This window comes from Schistocerca nitens, chromosome 1, assembly GCF_023898315.1.
Source record: "Schistocerca nitens isolate TAMUIC-IGC-003100 chromosome 1, iqSchNite1.1, whole genome shotgun sequence".
Classification (NCBI taxonomy): domain Eukaryota; kingdom Metazoa; phylum Arthropoda; class Insecta; order Orthoptera; family Acrididae; genus Schistocerca; species Schistocerca nitens.
Window position 1 is genome coordinate 1,308,250,200 of NC_064614.1, and position 27,214 is coordinate 1,308,277,413.

The following is a 27,214-nucleotide window of genomic DNA, read 5'->3' on the forward strand; positions in this document are numbered from 1 at the left end:
CCTTGAAATATTACTTGGTTCTTTCTATTTGACATCAATTATCTATTTTCCTACTCAGGTGGTACAGGAAAGCAGCACACTGAGAAATAACGTTTTCATAGACCAAGACAAATTTGTAGTTGTTGTGGTCTTCAGTCCTGAGACTGGTTTGATGCAGCTCTCCATGCTACTCTATCCTGTGCAAGCTTCTTCATCTCCAAGTACCTACTGCAACCTACATCCTTCTCAATCTGTTTAGTGTATTCATCTCTTGGTCTCCCTACACGATTTTTACCCCCCACGCTGCCCTCCAATTCTAAATTGGTCATCCTTCATGCCTCAGAATATGTCCTACCAACCGATCCCTTCTTCTAGTCAAGTTGTGCTACAAATTTCTCTTCCCCCCCAATTCTATTCAATACCTCCTCATTAGTTATATGATCTACCCATCTAATCTTCAGCATTCTTCTGTAGCACCACATTTTGAAAGCTTCTATTCTCTTCTTGTCTAAACTATTTATCGTCCATGTTTCACTTCCATACATGGCTACACTCCATGCAAATACTTTCAGAAACTACTTCCTGACACTTAAATCTATACTTGATGTTAACGACTTTTTGTTCTTCAGAAACGCTTTTCTTGTCATTGCCAGTCCCCATTTTATATCCTCTCTACTTCGACCATCATCAGTTATTTTGCTCCTAATCTAATTCCCTCAGCATCACTCGACTTAATTAGACTACATTCCACTATCCTCGTTTTGCTTTTGTTCATGTTCATCTTATATCCTTCTTTCAAGACACTGTCCATTCCGTTCAGCTGTTCTTCCAGGTCCTTTTCTGTCTGACAGAATTACACTGCCATCGGCGAACCTCAAAGTTTTTATTTCTTCTCCATGGATTTTAATTCCTACTCCGAAATTTTCTTTTGTTTCCTCTATTGCTTGCTCAATATACATTGCTTGCTCAATATACAGATTGAATAACACCGGGGATAGGCTACAACCCTGTCTCACTCCCTTCCCAACCACTGCTTCCCTTTCATGCCCCTCGACTCTTATAAGTGACATCTGGTTTCTGTACAAATTGTAAATAGCCTTTCGCTCCCTGTATTTTACCTCTGCCACCTTCAGAATTTGAAAGAGAGTATCCCAATCAACATTGTCAAAAGCTTTCTCTAAGTTTACAAATGCTAGAAACGTAGTCTTGCCTTTCCTTAATCTATTCTCTAAGATAAGTCGTAGAGGTCAGTATTGCCTCACGTGCTCCAACATTTCTATGGAATCCAAACTGATCTTCCTCGAGGTTGGCTTCTACCAGTTTTTCCATTCGTCTGTAAAGAAATCATGTTAGTATTTTCCAGCCGTGGCTTATTAAACTGCTTAAAGTGGTTATTTTTTCTCCAGAGGTCTCTCCAGTTTTCCTGTAGGCAGCATCTATCTTAACCCTAGTGATACATGCTTCTACAACCTTACATTTGTCCTCTAGCCATCCCAGATTAGCCATTTTGCACTTACTGTCGATCTCATTTTTGAGACGTTTGTATGCCTTTTTGCCTGCTTCATTTACTGCATTTTCTCCCTTCATCAATTAAATTCAGTATCTCTTCTGTTACCCAATTATTTCTATTAGCCCTCGTCTTTTTACTTACTTGATCCTCTGCTGCTTTCACTATTTAATCTGTCAAAGCTACCCATTCTTCTTCTACTGTATTTCTTTCCTCCATTCTTGTCAATTGTTCCCTAATGCTATCCCTGAAACTCTCTACAACCTCTGGTTCTTTCAATTTATCCAGGTCCCATCTCCTTAAATTCCCACCTTTTTGCAGTTTCTTCAGTTTTAATCTACAGTTCATAACCAATAGATTGCTGGTTCCTAAATCTCTGTCTTACCATTATATAATCTGACACCTTCCTGTATCTCCAGGCTTCTTCCACGTATACAACCTTCTTTTATGATTCTTGAACCAAGTGTTTGCTATGATTAAGTTATGCTCTGTGCAAAATTCTATCAGGCGGCTTCCTGTTTCATTCCTTAACCCCATCCCATACCCACTATGTTTCCTTCTCTTCCTTTTCCTACTATCGAATTCCAGTCACTCATGACTATTAAATTTTCGTCTCCCTTCACTATCTGAGTAATTTCTTTTATCTCATCATACATTTCTTCAATTTCTTAGTCATCTGTGGAGCTAGTTGACATATAAACTTGTACAACTGTGGTAGGCATGGGCTTCATATCTATCTTGGCCACAATAATGCGTTCACTATGCTATTTGTAGTAGCTTACCCGCATTACTACTTTTTTATTCATTATTAAACCTACTCCTGCATTACCCCTATTTGATTTTGTATTTATAACCCTGTACTCACCTGACCATAAATTTAATCAAATAAAAACTTTTCCTGTTAAGAATGGTCTGTCTGATCATGATGCACAGCTAGTTACAGTATATGATATAGCTCCATACAGTGATCCAAAACAGTCCTCCAAAATAGTGTGTTCCATTAACGATTTAACAATTCAAAATTTTAGGGAAAGCTTGCAACAGTTAGACTGGGATGAGGTGTACAGGGAACATGATGCTAATTTAAAATTTAACCTTTTTCACGATACCTTTGTGAGTACATTTGAAAACAGTTTCCCTAAGAAAACAGTGAAATATAATTGTAAGAAACTATGTAAAAAGCCATAGCTTACTAAAGGGATAAAGATATCTTGTAAACAGAAAAAAAGGAAATGTATCTTATAGCTAGGAGGAGTAATGATCCCGAAATAGTGAAACATTATAAAAACTATCGCACTGTATTAAGAAAAGTTATTAAAAAGTCCAGAAGTATGTGCATTAAGTCTGAGATTAGCACATCTGATAATAAAATTAAAACAATTGCGAATATTGTGAAAAGGGAAACAGGGCAACCGAGAGCACAGGAAGACTTTATTTCTATCAAACACAATGAAAAGTTTGTTAACAAGAAATCAGAAGTAGAAAACATTTTTAATAATCATTTTTAAGTGTTGTAGAGAAAATAGGATCCAGCTATTCATTAGAAAATGCAAGGCATTATCTATGCTGTTTGATAAAATTGAAATCCAACCCACCTCTCCTACTGAAATTAGGAAAATAATAAATTCACTCAAAAGTAAATGCTCACATGGAACTGATGGCATTTCAAACAGAGTACTAAAAGCATTTTCCCAACAAGTAAGTAGGGGTCTCAGCCACATATGTAACAGGGCATTTTTCCAGATAGACTGAAATACGCTATTGTTAAACCATTGCATAAAAAAGGGGATAGATCTGATGCTAACAACTTCTGCCCAATCTCACTTCCGACAGCTTTATCAAAAATTCTTGAAAAGTAATGTATTCAGAAATAGCTTCACATATTTGTAAAAATGAAGTACTAACAAAATGTCAGTTTGGTTTTGAGAAAGGCTTTTCAACAGAAAATGCTATGTATGCTTTCACTGATCAAATATTAAACTCATTGAATAACCAAACATCACCCATTGGGATATTTTGTGATCTCTCAAAGGCTTTGCGTGAATCATGAAATTCTTCTAGATAAGCCTAAGTATTGTGGTATGAGTGGGACAGTGCACAAATGGTTTAGTTCATACTTAACTGGAAGAATAAAGAATGTTGAAATTAACAGTACAGACAGTCTGCAACAACCAGCAGAGTCCTCTAACTGGGGAGGTACCAAGAAAGGTGTCCCACAGGGTTCAGTATTGGGTCCCTTATTATTCTTAATATATATTAACGACTTGCCACTCTATATTCATGAAGATGCAAAGCTAGTTCTTTTTGCTGATGATACAAGTACGAGGTGTTATCCAAAATTTTTGGGACTGGTGCTGCCATCTGTTGAAAACCTTCCCTTTCAGACTAATGGTCATCATCACCCTCAAAGTAGTTCCCATCCGCACGTACACACCGGTCCCAGCACTTCTGCCACTGGTCAAAGGTTTTCTGGAAGTCCTGTTCTTTGAGGGTGTTTATCACCACCAGTGATTCTTCTCGAATCCTCTCTAGAGTGTCAAACCGACGGCCTTCCAACTTGAGTTTCAGTTTTGCGAATAGTGTGAAGTTGCAAGGTGCCAAATCTGGTGAGTACAGTGGGTGGGGTACAACCGCCATGTTGTTTTTTTGCCAAAAAGGTCCTGGTGAGCAAGGACATGTGACAGGGAATGTAGTTGTGATGCAGCAGCCAGTTCCCTCGACACCAAATTTCGGGCTATCATCGCCACGCATTTTCACGGAGCCGTCTCAAAAGTCACAGTAGTATGCGGAATTCACTGTTTGCTCGGGTGGGACAAATTCTTTGTGCACAATTCTCTTGGTATCAAAGAAAACGATGATCACGCTCTTCACTTTGCTTCTCACCTGTCTCGCTTTTTTGGGTCTTGGAGAGCTAGGGCTCTTCCACTGGGACGATTGTTGCTTTGTCTCTGGCTCATAACCGTAAATCCAGCTCTCGTCGCCAGTGATAACCCGTGACAAGAAGGTCGGATCATCAGATGCAGTCTGACGACGGTCCGTGCACACTTCAACACGCTGCGTCTTCTGTTCGGCATTCAACATCCTTGGCACAAATTTTGTGGCAACACGATGCACGCCCAATTCATCAGTCAACATTTGTCGACATGTGCCATAACCAATACCTACTTCATTCGCAAGGTCTCGAACGGTTTGACGTCGATCCGTACAAACCGATGTTGAAGTCTGGCAACAATATCTGGCGTTGGGCGGCTAACGGGCCTTCCCAGTGTGACCATCATCTTCAATGTGTGTACGGCCGGCCCTGAACTGGGCATGCCACTCAAAACACACGCATATGGCTCGTGCTCTGTCCCCCAAACACTCTATGAATCACTGCAAGGATCTCCATAGCACTTTTCCCGATATTCACACAGAATTTGATACACACACACACTGGTCTGTTCACGGATCCATCATAAAATTGCCACACACCAAACACAAAGTATTACAGAAATCACTGTTGATACTCAACACGTCCTCAAAGCTGAATGCCACTCCGCACACTGACTTATCAGATATGCAACTCTCACCACATAGCGGTGCAAAGATCTACTATTCCTACTTTCCAGATGGCAGCACCAGTCCCAAAAATTTTGGACTCCACCTCATATAGTAAACACACCCAGGAAGCAAGAATCAGCTGAGGAAATTGCAAATAATGTCTTTCAGAAAATTATTAAGTGGTTCTTTGCAAATGGACTCTCACTAAATTTTGAGAAAACACAGTTTATACAATTCTGTACAGTAAATGGCGTAACACCATTGATAATTATAGACTGTGAATGGAAGTCTGTTGCTAAGGCAGAATACTCAAAATTTGTGGGTGTGTGCACTGATGAGAAATTGAATTGGAAGGAACACACAGAGGATCTGCTGAAACAGCTAGGTTCAGCTACTTATGCTATTAGCGTTATTGCAAATTTTGGTGATGAACATATCAGTAAATTAGCCAACTATGCCTATTTTCATTCACTGTCTTTATATGGCATCATATTTTGGGGACATTTGTCATTAAGAGAGAAAGTATTCATTGCACAAAAGCGTGTAATCAGAATAATAGCTGAAGGCCACCCAAGATCACATTGCAGACATTTATTGAAGGAACTCAGGATATTCACAGTACCTTCGCAATACAAATATATTCACTTATGAAATTGGTCATTAATAACCCATCCCAATTCAAAAATAAGAGCGAAGTGCATAGCTACAATACTTGAAGAAAGGATGATATTCACAATTATGGATTAAATCTCACTTTGGCACAGAAAGGGGTGAATTATGCTGCCACAAAAAATCTTTGGTCATTTCCCAAATAGTATTAAAAGTCCGACAGATAGTCAACCAACATTTAAAAGCAAATTAAAAGAATTTCTAACTACAGAGGGATCACACTGCTTACTCTGTGATTCAAAACCCTCTCTGACATACTGTACTCCTTCCAATAATACTGAGGGAAACGGGACCATATCAATGTGGATTTATCAAAAGTCAGTCAACTATCAACCAGATATTTATCCTCAGACAAATTCTGGCAAAAGCAAAGGTATACAGGATCAAAACGTATCATCTTTTTATTGATTTTAAAGCAATGTTTGATAGTAAACACACAGAGCAACTATATCAAGTTCTAGGTGATTTGGGTATTCCAAGAAAAATTGATAAGGGTAGCAAGGTTGACAATGAGAGAAACACAAGGTTGCATAAAAACTGGAGGAATGTTGTCCAGTACTTTGGAGATTAAAAACTGGATAAGAAAAGGCGATGCTCTGGCATGCCTCCTATTCAACTCCACATTGGAGAAGGTGATATCTTTAATAGGGGAACGATTTTTCATAAATCTGTGTAGATTCTGCTCTTTGCGGATGACATCCACACGGTAGGAAGAACTCTGATGGCAATGGAAGGAATTCACTACACTTCAACAGGCCAGCAGGAACACACGATTAAATATCTTGCTCCTGGGAAAGCACACAGGGAGAACATGTCAGTTGAAATAACAATGGGTAGTCATACCTCTGAAAGAGTATCATTTCAGGTACCTGCATTTGAATGTAACCAGCCTAAATAATACCTCATATGAAATAAAGCAGAGACTAACTGCAGCTTATTTTGCCTTAACAAAGTTTCTATCCTCACAGCTCTTGACTAGGGCCACAAAACTAACCATTTATAAAACACTGATCAGACCAGTGCTTATATACACCTCTGAAAGCAAAGGATGCAGATCACTGGATGCATTCGAGAGAAGAATACTCAGGAAAATAATCGGTCCAATTTGCAAAAGGAAAGATGCAGGAGTAGATACAACCATGAGTTGTAAGCCATCTACAGAGACCAGCCTGTTAGAAGCATTGTGACTTCACCTGTGTTCCGGCGTAACAACAAGCGCGAGCACGATAATCAGGAACAGAAGAGCAGGGAGGACTGTGAGATGATGTCAGCCGATAGTACGCTGAGGAACTCCTCTCTAAGATGACACCACGACAGGAGCAGCCTCTACGCAAATATAAGAGCCCGTGCCACCTAGCCGCGGGCAGTGGAAGACGAGCTGTCATACTAAAGCTACAGCAGTGACTTCTGAACGATGTTGTTTTGCTTGCAATGAAATTTTATATATCGAAGGACATTGATTATTTGCATGTCGCCATTTGCTTATGACACACCTTTTTGAATACAATAGTTAAGTATTGCCAATTTAACTTACTGCAATAAATTCCATTAATACGTTTTGCTTGAAATGTTGTCTAGTGATCCGAGGAAACTGCTTCTTAGGAACGCTGTATTAGACAAGTTGGCAGAACACAATAATCTAAGCTAAGGTGGGTTGTACACTTGGTACAGATGAATGATACAGAAATAACAGAAAAAATTTTACAAGGAATGCCAGGTAGACAGAGAGAACATGGTCGATCAAAAACTAGATGGAAGGATGGAGTGATAGAAGACCTTCAGAAGGAACTAGAAAATGCTAGAAAGCCACCAGGATAAATGGAAGGAGATAGTTGAAGAGGTGAAGACTCATCAGGAGTTGTAGAGCCGAAGAAGAAGAAGAAGAAGAAGAAGAAGAAGAGGTCGGCCTCTGAAGAGTCGGCCCATGACTGACTGAGCAAAAAGGAATTTGACATGGAGCAGCAAATTGCCCGTGCGGGTGTCGTGGAGAATGGGGGCTAAGTGGCTGCTCCTTCAGCCACAGCCCAGAAAACATATGTGGCTGGGAACCAAAAGGAAATCATCAACTGAACAAGGAGCGTGATCCTGATAAGTGAGAAGATCACGGATGGCCGAGGCCAAAGGGCGGAGGGAAAAACGACAGGCCATACCCTGAAGGCCACTCATCGAGCCTGTACACAACAAAACTCAGTAAAGCGGACAGCCTGGTGCTTGGGCATCAGTTTCACAGTAAACATCCAGCATATTGCAGGAAAGAGATAGTATTCCATGTCACTAGAAGGTGTGAAGGCATATACTGCGTGATCAGCAGATTTAGAGCCACTGATGTAAAAGCAATAGGATACTGAAACTATCATAAGAGCAGGATGAACAAACACAGGAATACCGTATGAGGGAGGGAGGCTTTCAGACATGAGAAGAGATCTATCCAAATCTGTGGCCGAGGAACTAACCAAGAGGGTGGTGAGGTGCAGGGTGTGTGTGTGTGTGTGTGTGTGTGTGTGTGTGTGTGTGTGTGTGTGTGTGTGTGTGTGTGTCCTGAAGCCATGGAAAGAACAGAATTACAGAATATGTGGAGTGAGCAGGGAAACAGCAGACTGCGGTGGCACAGGAAATCAGGAGCTTAATGTGTTTCAGACACAAAACGTACACCCTGACACCAGCCACTCTGATCAGGTGTTCTTCACGAGTGCGTCGCCCAGCTACAGCAAGGGATGTCTGGCACAGTGGCCACTGCCAGGAGTCTGAATGCTCCAGAATGACAAGCAGCCACTCCAGAGCATACATGGGAGGTGGCAGCTATGTCGTACTGCACATGAGATTTGTTAAGATACAAGAGCAAACAAATTTTCATTTTAATTTCTTTTCTTGCTGAAACCTGTACATAGGCCATGAAGTCTCATTTTATTTTCATTATTCTGAACACACAGCTTACATTGGTTTCATTACCTGCCTAATAGAAAATTCATTAAAGATGTAAGCTTTATTATATGTTATATTTCACTAGACTAATTATTAATAAAACAGAATACAACCTTTTTCAGAACATCATAGAGGAATGTTTGGTACATTTCATGCACTGCTTCTTCCACTCCTGCTTGATCTGTTTTTCCAGCACCACTGTACTTTGTTTCCATAATAGCAAGGAATGTTGGGAACCTAAACGAACCAATCACAGCAGCCAGGGACTCAAAATCAGAAGCATCCCACTGTAAGCCCAAAGAAGTAACAAACTGTGATGCAACACTGGCACATTCTGACGTATGTAGGAGAACCTGAGGAAAAAAATCATTTTTTTCTGTATTACACATGTCATGTGAAATCTTTGTTTATTTACAACAATGTACAATGGTTAATTATACCATGTAGCAATGAATTTCAAAGAATATGCCATTATATGCAAAGTCTTGAGACAACATTAATAATCAAAGAATCTACACTGCACATAGAAAATACTGGACAGTTTACTGTCCACATTATTAACCCTCCCAATCATGCAACCATGTCAATAATGTTTGCTGTTTAAGCATGTGCAACATCCAGAATGAGTGATAACTTGGCAGCTTAAGTTTACTCAGAAGCAGATGCTGTGGGAGCTGAAGGCTGTGTACATACAACTGTCCTCATGCAATCGCACATAGGTAGTGTTTCTGTGTTTTCTGTTGTCTATGAACTGGTGCAAGTCTCAGTTGGGGTAAGTGCTGGCTTAAGTCTGTCAATACATATGGTGACAGAAGAAACACTGATGTCAACATCGAAATTTCCTGTCATGGCATGTCAGTACTGTGTATGGACCACTGTATGATGCTCCGAGAGGTTTTCAAATGGCACAGTGTTGGACAAAACTCTGTTTTCAGTAATCACCTTCACAGAAAACAAGTCGTTGCTGGAAACTGTGTTCTTTTGAAATAGCCACTCTGAGTTTGTTGATCTGCTAGCTTAAAGACTGTGCAATGTCTGATGCTTCAATGATTTTATTCAATATGCTTTGATGATTTTACTCAACACATCTGTCCATATATTATTTCAGTCACTATTGCATACAGATCTTTTCTGGACACAGTGTAGCCATCTAGTTGCAGAACAGAGATAAAGTCAGTCTTATTGTCTGTGGTATGGCATCACAGATCTGAACAATGTGTTTAACTGGTGACAGAGGCACTCTGCAAGACGGTTAGTAGAAAGGTGGTATTATGCGCACATTCCAAATTCAGTTCATACGGAGCAGTGTTTGAGGTGCATTAAAGGAGTATGTACAGCTACATTTATGTGACTACTCTACAGTTCACACTTTTGTGTTTCACAGAGAGCTCACAGAACCACTATCAGACCACTTTTCAACTGTTCTGCTCTTGAACACCGTGGGGGAGAAATTAGCAAATATATCTTATTTTATCACAGTGGTCATTTCTCTCTATGCAGTTGGGAATCAACTAAATATTTTTCAGTTAGGTGGAGAATGTTGGTTATTGAAGTGTCATAAAAACATACCACTGCAATGAAGTAACACCTTTGTTCTAATGACTGCCATCTTGCCATCCCAACTCACTTACCATATGCATGACACTCTCTTCCCCATTTAGTATTTATTTAGTTTCCTTCATTCACCCCCCCCCCCTTACCCACTTCATGTTATCCTACTATTTTCCTTTTCTTTCTTTTCCTTCTCTTCAATTATAGTCCGTCATGTCAAATATTTGCCTTCCTTTACCATCTGAATAATTTATTTCATCTCATCACACATTCTCTTCATCTGCAGAACTAATTGGTATCATGTATATGCAAAGAATAAAAATAATCATAAACTTGCGGGAAATCTTTTGTCTGAAAACTGTATAGGAATTAATTAACACCTAAGAGGACAGCAATATTTTAATGTAATAGCCTGACATACTTTGAACTTTTGAATGTCAGTAACACAATTTTAGAAGTCTTTAAAGTCGTACAGAAGCATTCAGGAAACAATCATAAGAAGCCTAAATTATTAAATTCCAGTTTTAAAATGGACTGTCACACATTAAAGAAAAATACGAGGTGGAGAAATCAAAACAACCTAATAGACAGATAAGAGGAAACAAAATGAATTACATGCCAGCATAACGTCTGTCAATGGCCTGTCAAGTCATCACAACTGTTGTATTATTTAAAAAAAAAAAAAAAAAAAAAAAAAACCACCACCATCAGTAAATTTGGATGCTAAATATATTTCATTCGCTACAAGTGTTCTATATATTTGTGCAAAATAAAATTGGCAAAAAAAGTGAAGCACACAGAAGGACAAAGAAATCAAAAATTAAACTTCACAGACTGAGAGGGTAGGTGATGTTATTTCAGTGATTCCAAATTCGAGTCAAGTTTACAAAGGACTTGGAAGTATCAGCCCACTTTTCAATACAACGCTGTTCGACCTCCGCCCTGGATGCATTGCACTGATTCTGGTGGATAGGGTATCGTAAAGCTGTTGTGTCCTATTATGTGGCATACTGGCCCACAACTGCTGTAAGTGTTCCTCAATATCCCGGATACTGGCACTGGGACGGAATCAATGTTCGAGCCAGTGCCTCGACAAGTGTCCTCTTAGGGGCACACCTGGGGATCTCACTTGCTGTGGATGTACCGAGACATCACACAGGTAGATGAAATCTTCTCGGGATTTCATCCGGGTAGCTGTGTTGAAAATCCTCAATGTTTTGAAGAGTGTCATTCTCATCATCTTCTGGTGAAGTGCAGATGATGGGAATGACACTCATCGGAACGTCGCGGAATTTTGATGCAGCTACCCGGACGGAAGCCGGAGAAGATTTAATCGGCAGTATACACCGGGAAAGCCTACATTCGCATATCACACGGGTAGTTCAAAGAGATATGTAGCTCGATGTGACTTCAGCAGTCCAGACCTCCCTGTCACGGCACCACTCCAAACGCAGCTGTTCGTGTTGCAGTGATACCAGCAGCCCAAGCGTGGGACAGTAATTCCCTAGTCTGGCTGCCACTGGTCACTGACGTATGGAGTGGGATAACACAGAATGTTGCAGGGCATCCACTACTCGTTCTCTGGTGCCAGGAGCAGATGTGAATGAGTTACGATGTGCTCAGTGCTTACGGCAATGCTCCCTTGTGGCGGTCGGAATATCTGTGACGATCGTGCTGGCGATCTCATTCCCATTGCCGTCCAAAGTTGGGCCACCGGAACATCCGAATGTCCTACAAATATGGATATTGTTGCACGATTCACCGATCTGTCCAAATGGAGATCCCATAATTAGGACCACCCCAAACGACCATGAACTGATAACACTTCTCAGATGCATATGACACATTTCCAGATCCTTCACAGTGATCACTCAACATCTAATGCTGTTCACATCCTTTGCACACCCTACCAGACCTGGTAACAACATTAAACTCTAACACTAATTAACTCAGTGGCCATTGCACCTGCCACAGAGAATTCCAACTTTAACCATTTAGACACCTGCCGATGGTGCATGTGTGTACAAAGTTACACTGACATCCATGTCTTCTTGGTGCTTCACTTTCTTTGTCAGGCAGTGTAAATAAAGGATGTGAAGCCAATAAGCTATTCGGTTCAAGACTGCTCTACCTTCACAAAACAAATGTTTTTGCAGTCTACAATATATTACATCTTATTCAGCAACAAATAGTGATGATAAATTTATGGGGAGAGAGAGACAGAGAGAGAGAGAGAGAGAGAGAGAGAGAGAGAGAGAGAGAGAGAGAGAGGGGGGTGGGGGGGGGGGGGGGGCAGGGAATTGTGACACAGTCTTTATCGGTTTGCACCGGGACAGTATGAACTGAGATTTTTCCTTCTATTGCTCATCTTAAACATGGTGAGGAACAGAGGTAGCTGATAGCATGTAAATTCTTCCATTGGATGGCTGCCCCTCAAGCTGTATTTTAAACCAGTGTCATCCTCTGTGTTTCCTTGTACTGCATATTCTGAACCAACATGACTACTTGTGTGCTCTGTGTTGCAATGAAGTGACCTGACATGACTACCTGCATAACAAAGTGGCATGACGTGAACATTTATACAGTGTCAGTCAACCCCAGCTTAATATTTTCTCTTCCCAATTGACTATCGAGGCCAGTCCCACTCTTAATTAATCACTCAATACCACTTTTTGCTGATATTCATGTAATTCTCAGCTTTTCCAGGATGCTGCTTTTTATTTATTTATTCATGTTTTTTATTGTATTTATTGACACTTATGTTCTTTTATCCTACTTGATAAATTCGTGAATATACTATAACCTTTTTTATACAAAATTGTGTATTCTAAAAGACTAGTTACCTAGGTATTTTTAATATCAACTTAAAACACAAGCAGATAAAAATAATTATTAATATCAATACACACTATATTTTATAATAATACATGAATTTCTATTTTTCAAATGTATAAAATTAATTACACAGAACTGATAAATGTAACTTCTAAGAAAAATCATCTTGGACACATGAGAGTGTTTTGTTAGATTATACCATGTGTCACAGTTTGGTCTTTCTCTCTGAAGTAGTCACTCATTAAAGTTTAGTGTTAAGTGTTGTTTTTAAACAGTTTATGCTGTTACTGTAACTATCAAGATATATGCATAGTCTTAGTCTCTCAAGTAATCAGTCATTAAAGTTCAGTGTTAAGAGTAATGTTGTAATGCACTAGTGAACAGTTTAAGTTATTATTTTAACCATCAAAATATGTGCATATATTCTTGAGCATTATGGAAATAATTGCAAAAATCATAATAAAAAAGGAGGAACTTCAAGAAAAAAATTCAGTCATTTTGTAATCAACCTGGACCAACTTTGATGTACCTGAATGGAGTTTAGTTGCCCCTAGACACTAACACTACAAAAAAAGGTAAGTTGAAATGTTCTTTTCCTGTTTTATATCACTGATACTGATAGAATTTAATCAACATCACAATAAATGTCGTTTACATATACTGTGCAAAACTAATAACACTTTGACACAATTGACTATTATTGTGAATAACAGAAATGGTGCCTTTATAACAGGACCACCATCTTTGTCATTCATGCATAACAACTCTTAAGGAAATCCTCAGCAGTTACATACTTCAGAAGGTTATGATCCATTATAAATGGTTTTTGAAAGCCTGCGACTGTAGATACAATAGGTTTGTTTATAAATAAATAAATCTTCTGCTACCAGTCACGATTTTTCTTTATTTTACTATTCGCATGGCACGTTTCGAGAAATAATTCCCATTTTCAAGTGCGTTTTTTTTATGTGTGTTAAGCCATTTCTTTTGATGTTGTCAGTGTGTGTGAGTCTGCTTCATTTTGTTGACTTTTACTGTAATACATAAGACATGCGATTTTTAGTTGGGTATCAATTCTTTCTGTGAGGTTAGTGGCTAAAGTTTGACAACAATTTGTACTTACAGTTTTCTAATGGTCCATTTGTGTAGAGTCTCACACACACTTAACATCACACACAACTTGTACACTTTACACATCGAAAATATCTTATAAAAACAAAACAGTTACAAAGATCTTCTTACAGGTAGTTCACAGAGATAACATTATAGGTCTTCCACAGATTATGATATGCTTTTGTACAGAGGTTATTTATCTTAACAGTTTGGCTCATGAATTACTTATATTGATTTTACAATTGTGCTTATTTCTATGTTTTACTATTTTTATTTAAGTATATTATCGAAACATCTGAAGAAATTCAATGATTCACTTTCAAGTTTTTCATTTAATATTTTATCTTCATATTTTCTGTAATGTGAATATATCTCCAGTTCTTCAAGCAAATCCATTTTATGTCCTTTATTTAGTAAGTGGAGTACTTTGACATTTTACTCTATTTTTCCAAATAGGTGTCCTGTATTATGTATGTGTGTTGCTATTGCTGATGTAGTGTGTTTGTTGTGTGTGTATGCTCTAATGTGCTCTGTGTACCTGGTGTTGATATTTCGGCCTGTTTGTCCTACGTAGAACTTTGAGCGTTCCTGGCATGTTACTTTGTATATTCCAGAGTCTGAATATGGATTGTGATTACACTTTATATTATGTATTAGTTTTTGGTGTAGTTTATTGGATGTAGAAAACCCCATTTTTACTCTGTGATGTTTGAAAATATTTGCAATCTTCTGTGATACATTGCCTATGTATGGAATGCTAGATATATATTTGTTTTTCTCTTTTTCTTCTGTGGTGCAGTTTGTACCTGGGTTTCTCTTCACTTTGTCTAAGATTGTGACAACCATGGAAGCATTGTAACCATTGGCAACTGCAATCTTCTTCACTGTGTTTATTTCTTGTTGCATATTTTCCTGGTTCAATGGTATTTTTGTTGCCCTATGCAGCATTGACCTGTATGCTGCTTGTTTATGGATATTTGGGTGACATGAGGTTGCAGGGATTGTGGTGTCAGTCATTGTGTTTTTCCTATAAATTTTTGAATGTGCCTGTGTTGTTGTGTCTTGTAATATTTAGGTCCAGAAAGTTGATACTTTTATTTTGCTCATGTTCCACTGTAAATTTGATTTTCTCATTTAGATTATTGAAATGATTAAGAATGTCTGTGATGTCTTTGGTATCTCCTTTCACTAACAGTAGTGTGTCATCTACATATCTCCTATAAAATTCTATTTTCCTTAGGCAAGGTTCTTGGCTGTCAAATAATTTTTGTTCTAAGTGATTTATGTATATGTCAGCTATAGTACCGGATATACATGATCCCATTGCTAGGCCATCTGGTTGCTTATAAATGTTGTCATTAAAGGTAAAGTAGTTGTAACTTAGGGTTAGCTGAAGGAGTTCCATAAATTCGACAGTCTCTGTGTATGAAAGTTTCTTGTGTTGCATAAGGTTCTTTTGTATTACTGTTAGAGCTTCTTGTATGGGTATGTTTGAATAAAGGTTGGTGATGTCAAATGATATAAACTGTGCATCTTGGGGGAGCTTTCTGGTTCTTAGTTCTTTGGCTAGAATCATGCTGTTTTTTATGGAATATGTTGTTTCATATGTATAATTTTTCACCAGTATGTTATTCAGTTCTTGTGACAGTTTGTATGCTGGGCTGTTTATAGAGTTGACCACGGGACGTATCGGGTTTCCGTTTTTGTGTATTTTTGGCTGTGCTCTTAGGTGTGGTGCTTTTTGATTCATTCATGTAAGGTATTTCTTTTCAGTTTCTGTCAACAGGAAATGTGTGTTCTTTAATTGTTCCTTAATTTTACTTTGGAATTGTTTGGTTGGGTCTTTTTCAATGTGCTGCATGTTATTAGCAGCAAAAAATTCATTTGTTTTGTCTATGTATTCTTTTTCTAATACATTAGGGGCCGTCTGTACTGTGGCCACAGCCCTGCCGTTCCGCGCATTCAACGCCAGCATGGAAACCTGACAGGAGTGTCACGTGCAGCTTCCACACCACCTTGCTGCATATGACATCCAAGGCAAAACACGGCTGCACGCGCTTTTATCTTGTGTCGGCATGGCATCGTACTGCATTCTTCTCAAACTCTTACCGAGAAGTTCTCCAGATCAGCACAGTTTCGAAGAACTTGTTCAGGCACTAACTGATTATTACAAGCAAAGTGTGAATGTTGTTGCTCAGCGATACAAATTTTTATGCACAAAACGTGCGCCTCAGCAGAATTACTGTGTATGGGCAGCCACTTTGCAAGGCCTCATTCGCAACTGAATTTTCATGTTGTGGCATATCATATTCTGACATAATGGTACGGGACACTATTGCGCAAATCGTATCAGACCCACACATTAGAAAGCAAATTCTTAAATTATCCAACCCCACTTTAGAACAAGTGTTGGACATTTTGGACAGACAGGACACTTTGGACTATGCTACAAATTATCGCCTCCCGCTGTCTGTCAGGTTAGCAAGCCAGCGCGTGCATAACTTGTACATGAAGCTGTACCGGCTAGGGACGAGTCTGCCCAATTCACTTCCAGGAAACGCAGACCTGTTATGCGCCGGCAGAAGACGCCTGCTTTGCGTTCGTGCCCACAATGTAATTCAAAGCACTCGTGCCAGAATTGCCCATCGCGGAAGGCCATGTGCCATTTTTGCAACAAGAAGGGACAAGTCCAGGCAGTGTGCCTCAAAAGACAAAAATCTGACACTCCGTATCACATTTCCGGACAAAGTAGCTTCCGCCGGAAAGGTTTCCTAAATAAGACTTCCTATCACAGCAAGCCACAAGCAATGGAAATAAATGTAAATTCGCATCCAGTACCTGTGACATTACCGAGTATAAAAATTTTGCTTATGATGCCAGTGCATGCTGATGTAAGAAGTCCCGCCACACACGATCTGCCTGTCAACATTTCCCAGTGAAAATTGCTTCTCAGAATGACATTTTTTGCCGATGGCAGAACAAACTTTTTGTAGACTTGAACATTCAGAATCATACAATTCCTTTTCAGTTGGACACTGGAACGTCTGTTTCACTCATGAACCGTAAAACTTACGAATTGCTCTGTTCACCTGCATTGCGTAACGCAAATGTTACATTAGCTACGTAAAGTGGTCAAAGTATCTCGGTTTTAGGACTGTGCAGTTTGCCAGTGACGTACTGTGGACAAACTTAAGTGGTTTCTTTTCATGTACTGCATTCACCGTCATCTGCAAATATTTTTGGTCTTGATTTATTTGATGTATTCCCTAGCCATCCCTGAACGTGTTCCCACAAACAGTGCTTCCGAACTACGTCAAGAGTTTGCTGACATTTTGTCGCCAGGTTTAGGTTGCACGCAAAATTTTCAGGTGCATATTGAATTGAAGGACAATGCACAGCCTAAATTTTTCTGCACTCGCACAGTGCCTCACGTGCTTTGAGACGAAGTTGCTAAAACATTGGTGAACTTGAGGACCAAGGAGTGATTTACCCAGTTACATCACTATGGGCTTCACCATTGGTTATCTTAACAAAACAGTCAGGCAAACTGCAACTGTGCTTGGATTTTAAAGGAACTGTCAATCCTCAACTTCTTGTTGCAATGTTTCCTTTGCCACGTTCAGAAGACTTGTTTGACAAATTGTGTCCTGGCAAATATTTTTCTAAGTTAGATTTACAAGATGCATATCTTCAAATTCCTGTGGATGACAAATCCCAGAAGATTCTCGTCGTGAATACGCATTTAGGTCTCTACAAATTTAAGAGGCTTCCATTTGGATGTGCCTCTGCACCGACACTACTTCAGCAGTACTTACAGACCCTCTGTGCGTCGATCCCTTCAGTGTGTAATTACCTAGATGACATCATAGTTTCTGGTTCTATGCAGCATGAACATTTGCATAATTTGATGCAGTTATTTGAAGTGTTACGTGAGAATGGACTTAAACTCAATAAGGACAAGTGTACATTTTTTTCTGAAACGTTATCCTACTTGGGAGACATAATAAACTCTCAAGGCATACATCCATGTCCAGATCATTTAAGAGCAGTATCAAAGCTACCACCACCCAAGACAGTTAAAGAATTACAATCCATCCTTGGAAAGCTCGATTATTATCCAAGTTTTTGCCTCACACATCATCTCTTGCAGCATCATTACATCCACTATGTCGAAAGAATGTTCCATTCATCAGTTCGCCTGAATGCGAATGTGCCTTTCAGCAGCTTAAATCTGCACTGTTATCTAGTACATGTCTTACGCCCTTCAATCCTACAAAACTTCTTGTCCTCATGGTTGATGCTTACAATTTCAGGATCACAGCTGTTCTTGCTCACAAAATTGGTTTGCGAATTCGCCCAATCGCATTTGCATCAAAGCTACTCTCCTCTACACAACGTAACTACTCGCAGATCAAGAAGGAAGCTCTCACTTTGATTTTTAGAGTTACGAAATTCCACGATTTCTTATATGGTAACAAGTTTACAGTTCCCACTGACCATAAGCCTTTGATGTCTATGTTTCACCTGTCAAAGCCCGTGCCTCTACGTATGGCTCAAAAATTTATTCATCGGTCACTATTTCTGTCGCAGTACTGTTATGATATCTTTTATCGGCCTACTGCCTAGCACGGCAATGCTGACACGTTATCCTGATTGCCAATAGCTGCAGACCCGCTGTTTGACTCTTCCGAAAAGGCTTGTATGTTCATCAATGTGCAAAATGATGAGGGTGTAGAAAGTTTTCCTGGTGACTTTCGTCATATAGCCACAGCAACAGCTAGTGACCCAGTATTAAGTGTTGTTTTATGTTATGTCACTACGCAATGGCCTTTGTCTAAAAATCAGATTGAAGATCCATTGGTTCGTCTTTTTTTATGCACAGACAATGACTTTTTGTCCAACGTGGTGTCATCTTGCTCCGCACGGAGAACGATCAGTCTCGTGTTATTGTTCAACGTTCTTTGCAGTCAGCTGTGCTATTACTTCTTCACCAAGGTCATTGGCGTAACATATGGACAAAACAGTTAGCTCGCCATCACTATACCTGGTTAGGTATTGATGCTGATATAACCAAGATTTGTTGTTCTTGTTCTGTGTGTGCAGCAAACCAATCCACACCGCCGCAGAAATTTTTCTCTTAGCCTAAGGCAACTTTTCCATGGCATCGCTTACATTTAGATTTCGCTGGTCCTTTTTGGGATGCATGATGGTTAATTCTTGTTGATTCTTTCAGTGGTTTTCCATTTGTTGTTTGCATGTCCTCAACGAGATTGTCTGCTACCATCAAAGCCTTGTCGTCTATATTTTGCATAGAAAGATTGCCACAGTCATTGTCACCGACAATGGACCTAAATGTGTGTCTGCAGAGTTCGAAACCTTTTGTGAAGCTAATGGTATTCAGCATTTAACTCCAGCACCATTCTCCACTCAATCGAACGGAGCCGCTGAAAGATTCGTTCGGACGTTTAAGTCGCAAATGCCTGAATTGCGCGACTCTCATTCTCGCGAGTACGTTCTTTTGTTATTCTTATTTTCGTACCGATCGCAGCACCACGATGGTGCTTCGCCAGCTGAGTTGCTGCACGGTCGTCCTCACAGAACTCTGACGAATTTGTCGCATCCTCTGCATCGCGTGTCTTTGCCACGGCAGACCCACAAATTCTTGCCAGATGATACTGCCTTTTTTCGTCATTTCCGATGGTTGAAAGGGCACATTTTTTGCCATCTTGGCTGCGCTATGTTTGTCATATCAGGTCCATCTGGCAGTGCATAGGCATCAGAATCAGATGTGCCTCTTTAGTTGTGGGGGTCTCTGTCACGGGGATGCCCCTGCAGGGACCTCTTCCTTGCTCTCCTCGACACGCCAGTGCGGATGCCGTGTCTCATGCCGGAGCTGCCCGCAGTGCCAGCATCGCTGCGGAACCGGATGACCGTATGGACCAGGTGCCTTCGACTGTCTTAGGACACAGTGAAATTCTGGTTACGTCGTGCACCACCATAGAACAGTCTTCACTTCCTGGTTTCCAGTCTTTGTTGCCGGTCAGGTGCCCCGATCCGATGGAGGTCGACCCTTCGGTTCCTCCCGTAGTTGTAGAAGCGCAGACACCTCATGTTGACGTGCATCCTGGAGTAGGATTCCAGGCGTTTCCTGTCTCCCCTCGGTCCGAATGGCAGGGTGCGGGAGGGCATGCCTCGCCTGCAGTCAGGCTCCCCACCTCCTCGACTATGTCAGCATGGGGTCCTCCACCTGGAGGTCATAAGCTATACTCAATGGCCATTTGCAGATTTGCGGGGGAGGAATGTGGTATCAACATTCGATACTACACTTGTATCCACAGGGGCCCGAACTGCACAATAACCGTGGGTCCGGTGTGGGGCGGTGGAGGGGTGAAGTGGACTGCGGTAGTCGTCGTGGGGTTGTGGACCACTACGGCTGTGGCGGGGACAGAGCCTCTCCATCATTTATAGGTCCCCAGTTAACATAAAATACAATACAATGTATGGCCTAAGTGAGGCCTCAATAGCTATCTCTTTATAATTATATGTATGCAGCCAAGAAGGCTCCAGTACAACCAGTTAAGTACAATATATATTATATTTTACCAACGACTTCTAATTATTTTAGTCGCATCTCCAGACCATGCAGCCAGCACCTTATCGACATTACTGACAAACCTGCTGTGATGTGTGTGTTTCTATTTAGCATTGGCCACCGGTCAACTTTGGCAACGACTCGTTCGTCGTCGTCATAACAGTGCATTCACGATGTTTCAATGATGTTTTACACATCCTTCGAGAAAAGGTCTAAGTTTCTCACAAATGAGGAAATTACATCAGAGCTGCTATGACTCATGAAAAATAGGCAATGGAGAAGGTGCCTTCAGATGTGACTGCCTCATCAACTGATAAAGCTCAAAATTCATTTGTTACTGAAGTTGTTATATGAGTAAAGATGGCAGACTAAATGACCAACGATAGCAGTTAATCGTAGGGAGAAGACCCAAAAGCTGTAACATAATTTTTCATAGGCCATGTGCTTTAGCTCTGGCTTGAGTGCCACAGACTTCAACAGGCATGTTCTCTCTCTTTTGATGATATATTGATGGATGACATAGCAAAGATGACAAGTGTTGTGTGTTCAAGTGAAGAGTGTTCCAGTGAAAAACGAAAATAATGATGGTAAAAGTAAAGTGTGTGCTAGTTGTAGGCATGAAATAGTTAAGCTAAATGAGCTTATCTCTAGTCTGCAGATAATCATCAGCTCACTGAGTAGTGAGATGTCGCAACTTAGAAAGGAAGTGTGTGTACCGTTAGCCAAACAAAATTGTAGTTCTTTTGCACCTAAAAACTCAAACAAGTGGTGAAAATATCGTATAAAAACAAAAATCCGATTATTAAAAAATCACAGCGAGTGAAGACAACGATCAACTGGAAGTTGAAAACAAATTTCATGTTATTTCCATTCATGAAGGAACAGGATTAATACCGGAAAGTAAAATTGGACTTTTTAACCAAGTGTGTCGACAGAATGTTGAAACAAAATCAAAATCCAGAATTAGGCAAAACAGTGACAGTGAAAAAGTGTGTAGGCCATCCATTGCACATAAAAATGAAACGAATGAGAAGAACACTATCAGCAAAAATGTAAAACATCCCCATTAATGAAAGTAGTGTATTATTTTTAACCGACAGCCATGGCAAAAATGTGACAAAACTTTTCACAGAACACAGGAAATGTTACGCAGCAAGTATTGTTAAGCCCGGAGCAACAACAAAAAATATTGTTGGCGACAATCTGCATGACAAATTGCTAAGAAAAAATGACTTTGAGGTGTGAATTGCAGCTTCAAACGATGTCGCAAAAAATGAAGCAGATAATTGCCTAACGGAGATGAAGAAATTCCTAGAACAAAACGAACAACGTAATACTATTGTCTCAAAATTACCACACAGATATGACTTGATGTATCACTCGTGTCTCAACAAAGAATACGAAAAACTAACATGAAAATAAAACAAATGTGCTCTTTGTTCGCAAAACGCAGCATCCTCGATATAGGCAAATTGAACAGGTGCCAGCATACCATGCACAGGATGTATCTGAATTATGAAGGAAAGAACTTTGTGTGTAAAATGGCAAACATAATTGTTGAAAGAGAGAAAATAAACCAAACAGTTCCTTGTGTGGGACCAACCTCACTAGCAGCAGAAACAGCAACTGCCCCCCCCCCCCCCCCCTGTGTTCGTCAGCAGTAGATTCAAAAGTTACATCTGCTGTTATTTCATCAGCGGCTCAGGACCTTTCATCAGTATTGGCCCCTCCCCAGAGATGAGACAGAGAAGGTGATATGCCAAATGAAAAACAAAAATTCCACTGGTGTGGACAATATATCTATCAAAATACTGAAACATCACCACAAATATATTCTTAAAGTTCTGTGTCACATATTTAATGAATCTCTAAATCAAGGTACTGTCCCTAATGGACTAAAATTTGCAGTTGTTAAACCACTCTTCAAAAAGGGTGATAAAGCAGAGGTTTCTAACAACCACCCAGTTTCATTGTTAACAAGTCTTTCAAAAATCCTTGAGAAACTTATGTACAATAGAAACATGGCTCACCTTAATAAATATAACATGCTAAATAAAAATCGGTTTGGGCCCCAAAGGGGTGTTTCAACTGAGCAAGCCATTTTCTCATTTGTCAACCAACTCCTTGAATCAATACACACTTCACCCTATTTGCAGATGACACAACCATTATGTTTGACAAGGTACCCAACTGCAGTCTGGAGAACACTGCGACCGCTATATTCCAAGAAGTTCTAGATTGGTTCACTGCAAATGGTCTGTCCCTCAATGTTAATAAGACTCATTTCATTCAGTTTAAAACAGTAAACAAACAATTGGAAAATGTCGAAATAAAATGTGGAGACAAAGAAATAGTGAAAGTTGTATCTTCCAAATTTCTGGGTTTACATATTGATAACAAACTAAACTGGTCTGTCCACATCACTGACCTATGTAAAAGACTGAATTCAGCAGCATTTGCCATTCGCTCAATTGCATCTGTTTGTGAGATGGAAACAATCAAAACTACATATGTCGGCTATTTCCATTCACTTATGACATATGGCATCATATTCTGGGGAAATCAACCATAAGCAAATAAAGTCTTTATTGCACAGAAGAGAGTTATCAGGATTATGAGTAGAGTGCATCCTAGATCTTCTTGCAGAAATTTATTAAAACAGCTGGGGATCCTCACCGTGCCTTGTCAATACATCTTGTCAATAATGTGCTTCATGAACAAAAATTACGCAATTTACAAAATGAATAGTGCGTACCATGATCACACTACAAGAAGAAAAAATGATCTTCACAAAGATTTAAAAAAATCTCAGAATGGTACAGAAAGGAGTTCATTATTCAAGTATGAAAGTGTTCAATAAACTTCCTGTCCATATCAAATCAGTCATTGGGGATTTTACTAAATTCAAAACAGAGCTAAAACTTTATCTTTTGGATAATTCTTTCTATTCTTTACAGGAATTCTTTGATAATGTATAATACTTCTTGAATTTGTGTTCAATTTTGTGAATATCTAATAGAACAGATTATGTACATTAGCATATCACTTGTTGGCAGAATATTTTTTAGATGAATTACTTTAAATTTGTTTATGTAATCATCTATGTCATTACTGCACTATTATTTATGCAATCATCTATGTCATTATTGTACTTTATCTGTGTTGTTATCTGAATTTTTGTGTGTAATTATTTGACATGTGGATGTCCTTTTTCATGTATCGGCTTATATATGTTAAATTGGTTGCCTCATGATCATCTACATGTGGCTATTACTGTAATAACCTGACACGTTCTACATCCTAGCGATACATTCACGTCAAGGATCCATGGAACTCGAAAATAAACAAATAAATAAATTTCCTAAAAACAAAGATGATGTGACTTACCGAACGAAAGTGCTGGCAGGTCGATAGACACACAAACAAACACAAACACACACACAAAATTCAAGCTTTCGCAACAAACGGTTGCTTCATCAGGAAAGAGGGAAGGAGAGGGAAAGACGAAAGGATGTGGGTTTTAAGGGAGAGGGTAAGGAGTCATTCCAATCCCGGGAGCGGAAAGACTTACCTTAGGGGAAAAAAAAGGACAGGTATACACGCGCGCGCGCGCGCGCGCGATCCATCTGCACATAACGTGTGTGTGTGTGTGTGTGTGTGTGTGTGTGTGTGTGTGTGTGGCGCGCGCGCGCGCGTGTGCAAGTGTATACCTGTCCTTTTTTCCCCCTAAGGTAAGTCTTTCCGCTCCCGGGATTGGAATGACTCCTTACCCTCTCCCTTAAAACCCACATCCTTTCGTCTTTCCCTCTCCTTCCCTCTTTCCTGATGAAGCAACCGTTTTTTTGCGAAAGCTTGAATTTTGTTTGTTTGTTTGTGTGTCTATCGACCTGCCAGCACTTTTGTTCGGTAAGTCACATCATCTTTGTTTTTAGATATATTTTTCCCACGTGGAATGTTTCCCTCTATTATATAAATAAATGTCCTGCTGTATATGGCAATTGCAAAGCTCCCAACTCTCATTTCAAAGACATGTGAGATACAGATGAGCCCAATGTATTTGCAGTTACTGTGCTACATAGGAGGTTTCTATATTTACTTTGCAGTATTCCCTGCAACGATAAAAGCAGATGAGAGGAAAGAAAACTGATGAGTTAGCTGAGGCGCATGAACTTGTCACACCATTGCACGATTAAAGTACTGAAGTTTGTATACTCTGGAGAATATATTATTAATGAGCAGCTCGTTCCATTCCAGGACACGTGCCTTCTGAAAGTGTCTGCCAAAAATTCTAAAGAAACATGGTACTTTTTTGTTTTGTTTTGACTGGCTCCACAACATTTTATCTTATGAATTTTGAAATATATGCTAGATTGTCCTTTCAAAAAACAAAACAAGCGTTCAGAAATAGTGCAACATCTTCTTGTTCCTCTAGTAGGAACTAACAACTGGTACACTAGCATGCCTATTGCAAGAATTCTGTTGGGAAAAAAAATCTGACAGTCAAAACATTACAAAAGAACACAGAAAACATTCTTCCAGAATTTTTGCCCATTACACAAAGAACTGTAGCTTCAAGCCTGTTTGGTTTCACAAATCATTGAGCCATATATTCCAGTCCAATTGCGAATTGTTGTACTCATCACCATATAAAATGTAGAGTAGAAACTTGTGATCATTTATTTAGTTAGTACAACAATGGAAGAAGATTGAAAGTATGGCCAATAGCAGTGTATTTTTCATTTCTAAAATGTGTGTGCTCTGAATTCATGTATCCTTTAATGTGAGTTCTTATAACAAAGTTGCAAAATAGGACTTTCTAAAGAATGTAGGTAAGAACTTTCTTATCTACTATGCTGTCCCAAGAATATGCCAAAATACAAATGACAGCAAGCATTCCACAGCACATGTGATTATTTCCAAATATGTATGCAAAAAGCACACTAAGTTGATCTGCAGGTCCTATAAAGATGACAACAAAGAATCAACATGTTTTATCATATAATGTAAAAATTATGCTTGGCATAAAACATTACTGAAATTTCGTGTTCAAAACTCAGTTATATGGAAATGAATGATCATCAAAATACCACTGAAATCATTATTATTCTTTTAAAATGTATTTTAAATATGTGAAAGTCTTTGCATTTAATTTTGGGTCAAATAGACATGACAAGTGTTTGTGTATCAAAATATTATGCAGCTATTTCACAGTTAGTATATGTGAAATGTACTGAAATGTCAGAGCTGTGTAACACTTATGTATTTATTTATGTAAAGAAGAGACACACAAGAAATTCACTATGTTTACTTCCATGCAGACAGCTCATTTTTCCAGAAAATGATGTATGACTTATTTGTACCTGGTAAATTTCCTCAGTCTGTGGAATCAGGTCTGCAAGTAGACAAAATATCCTGAATAGCTTGTAGACACATACATCGGAAAATACAGGATGTTCCCTTGAAAGGTAATGTTTCTTGCATACAAGCCAACATACTTCATCAATTTTTTCTTCATAGTCTCGTAATGCAGCTATTGATATGTTGTCAGGCAAAGATGAAAATACCTAAAATAATGGATTTTTTGTCCAGAGTGACAGGTTAATTAATAGAAATTATCTTACAATTGAAAATATTTAAAAACACACCAATTTAAAATCTGAACTGCAATTAGTGAAAACTGCAGTTGCCAAAAGTTGAATTAGTGTAAAGAAACAACAATAGTTAAAACTACTAGAAGTTATGTAACTTACAAGAATTCTACAGAACACTGATAAACAAAATAAATGTAATTGTTGGTTTTTATTGGTAAACAAGTAAATTAACAAGTGATATGGGAAGCACAGTATAGAAGTTTCAGACAATATACTTAAAAAAATAGACTTTGTTTTTATCAGATGCTGAATACAAGCACATAACAAGAACGGAATTTGGTTGGGACCTCTCACACAAACATTGTGTGTTAATGTTCAATTTTATCTCCCAATAGTGGGACACTAATGCTATGCCAGTGTATTCCCTATAATATCAGTAACTACTAACTGCAGTTCATCTGTATACTGTTCAGACTTTCACTTTTGACGTTTTTTTAATTTGTAATATATACACAAGGGTTTTGAGGGAAGAAGTGTGTGAAAGAGCCAACTGTTTTGGGACTACAGACTATGTCTTCCGAACACGAGTATTGTCGCTTTACATGAAGTCCAACCACACCCTGTGTCTACTGAAAAAAAAATATATATATATATATATATATATATATATATATATATATATATATATATATATATAATAGAGGGAAACATTCCACGTAGGAAAAATATCTAAAAACAAAGATGATGTGACTTACCAAATGAAAGTGCTGGCAGGTCGACAGACACACAAACAAACACAAACATACACACAAAATTCAAGCTTTCGCAACAAACTGTTGCCTCATCAGGAAAGAGGGAAGGAGAGGGAAAGACGAAAGGATGTGGGTTTTAAGGGAGAGGGTAAGGAGTCATTCC

The 27,214-nt window shown here is 39.1% G+C and overlaps 1 protein-coding gene across 1 annotated transcript in view; it reads right to left on the reverse strand.

Annotated features, from left to right (window-relative positions):
• LOC126240075 (differentially expressed in FDCP 6 homolog) overlaps positions 1-27,214 on the reverse strand; it is a 125,058-nt gene that overhangs the window by 77,354 nt on the left and 20,490 nt on the right. Inside the window, exons 3-4 of the mRNA XM_049947904.1 lie at positions 26,069-26,272; positions 8,731-8,970 (exon numbers count right to left, since the gene is read on the reverse strand). Of these exons, the coding sequence (XP_049803861.1) occupies positions 8,731-8,970; positions 26,069-26,272 (444 nt within the window). The remainder of the gene's footprint in view (positions 1-8,730; positions 8,971-26,068; positions 26,273-27,214) is intronic.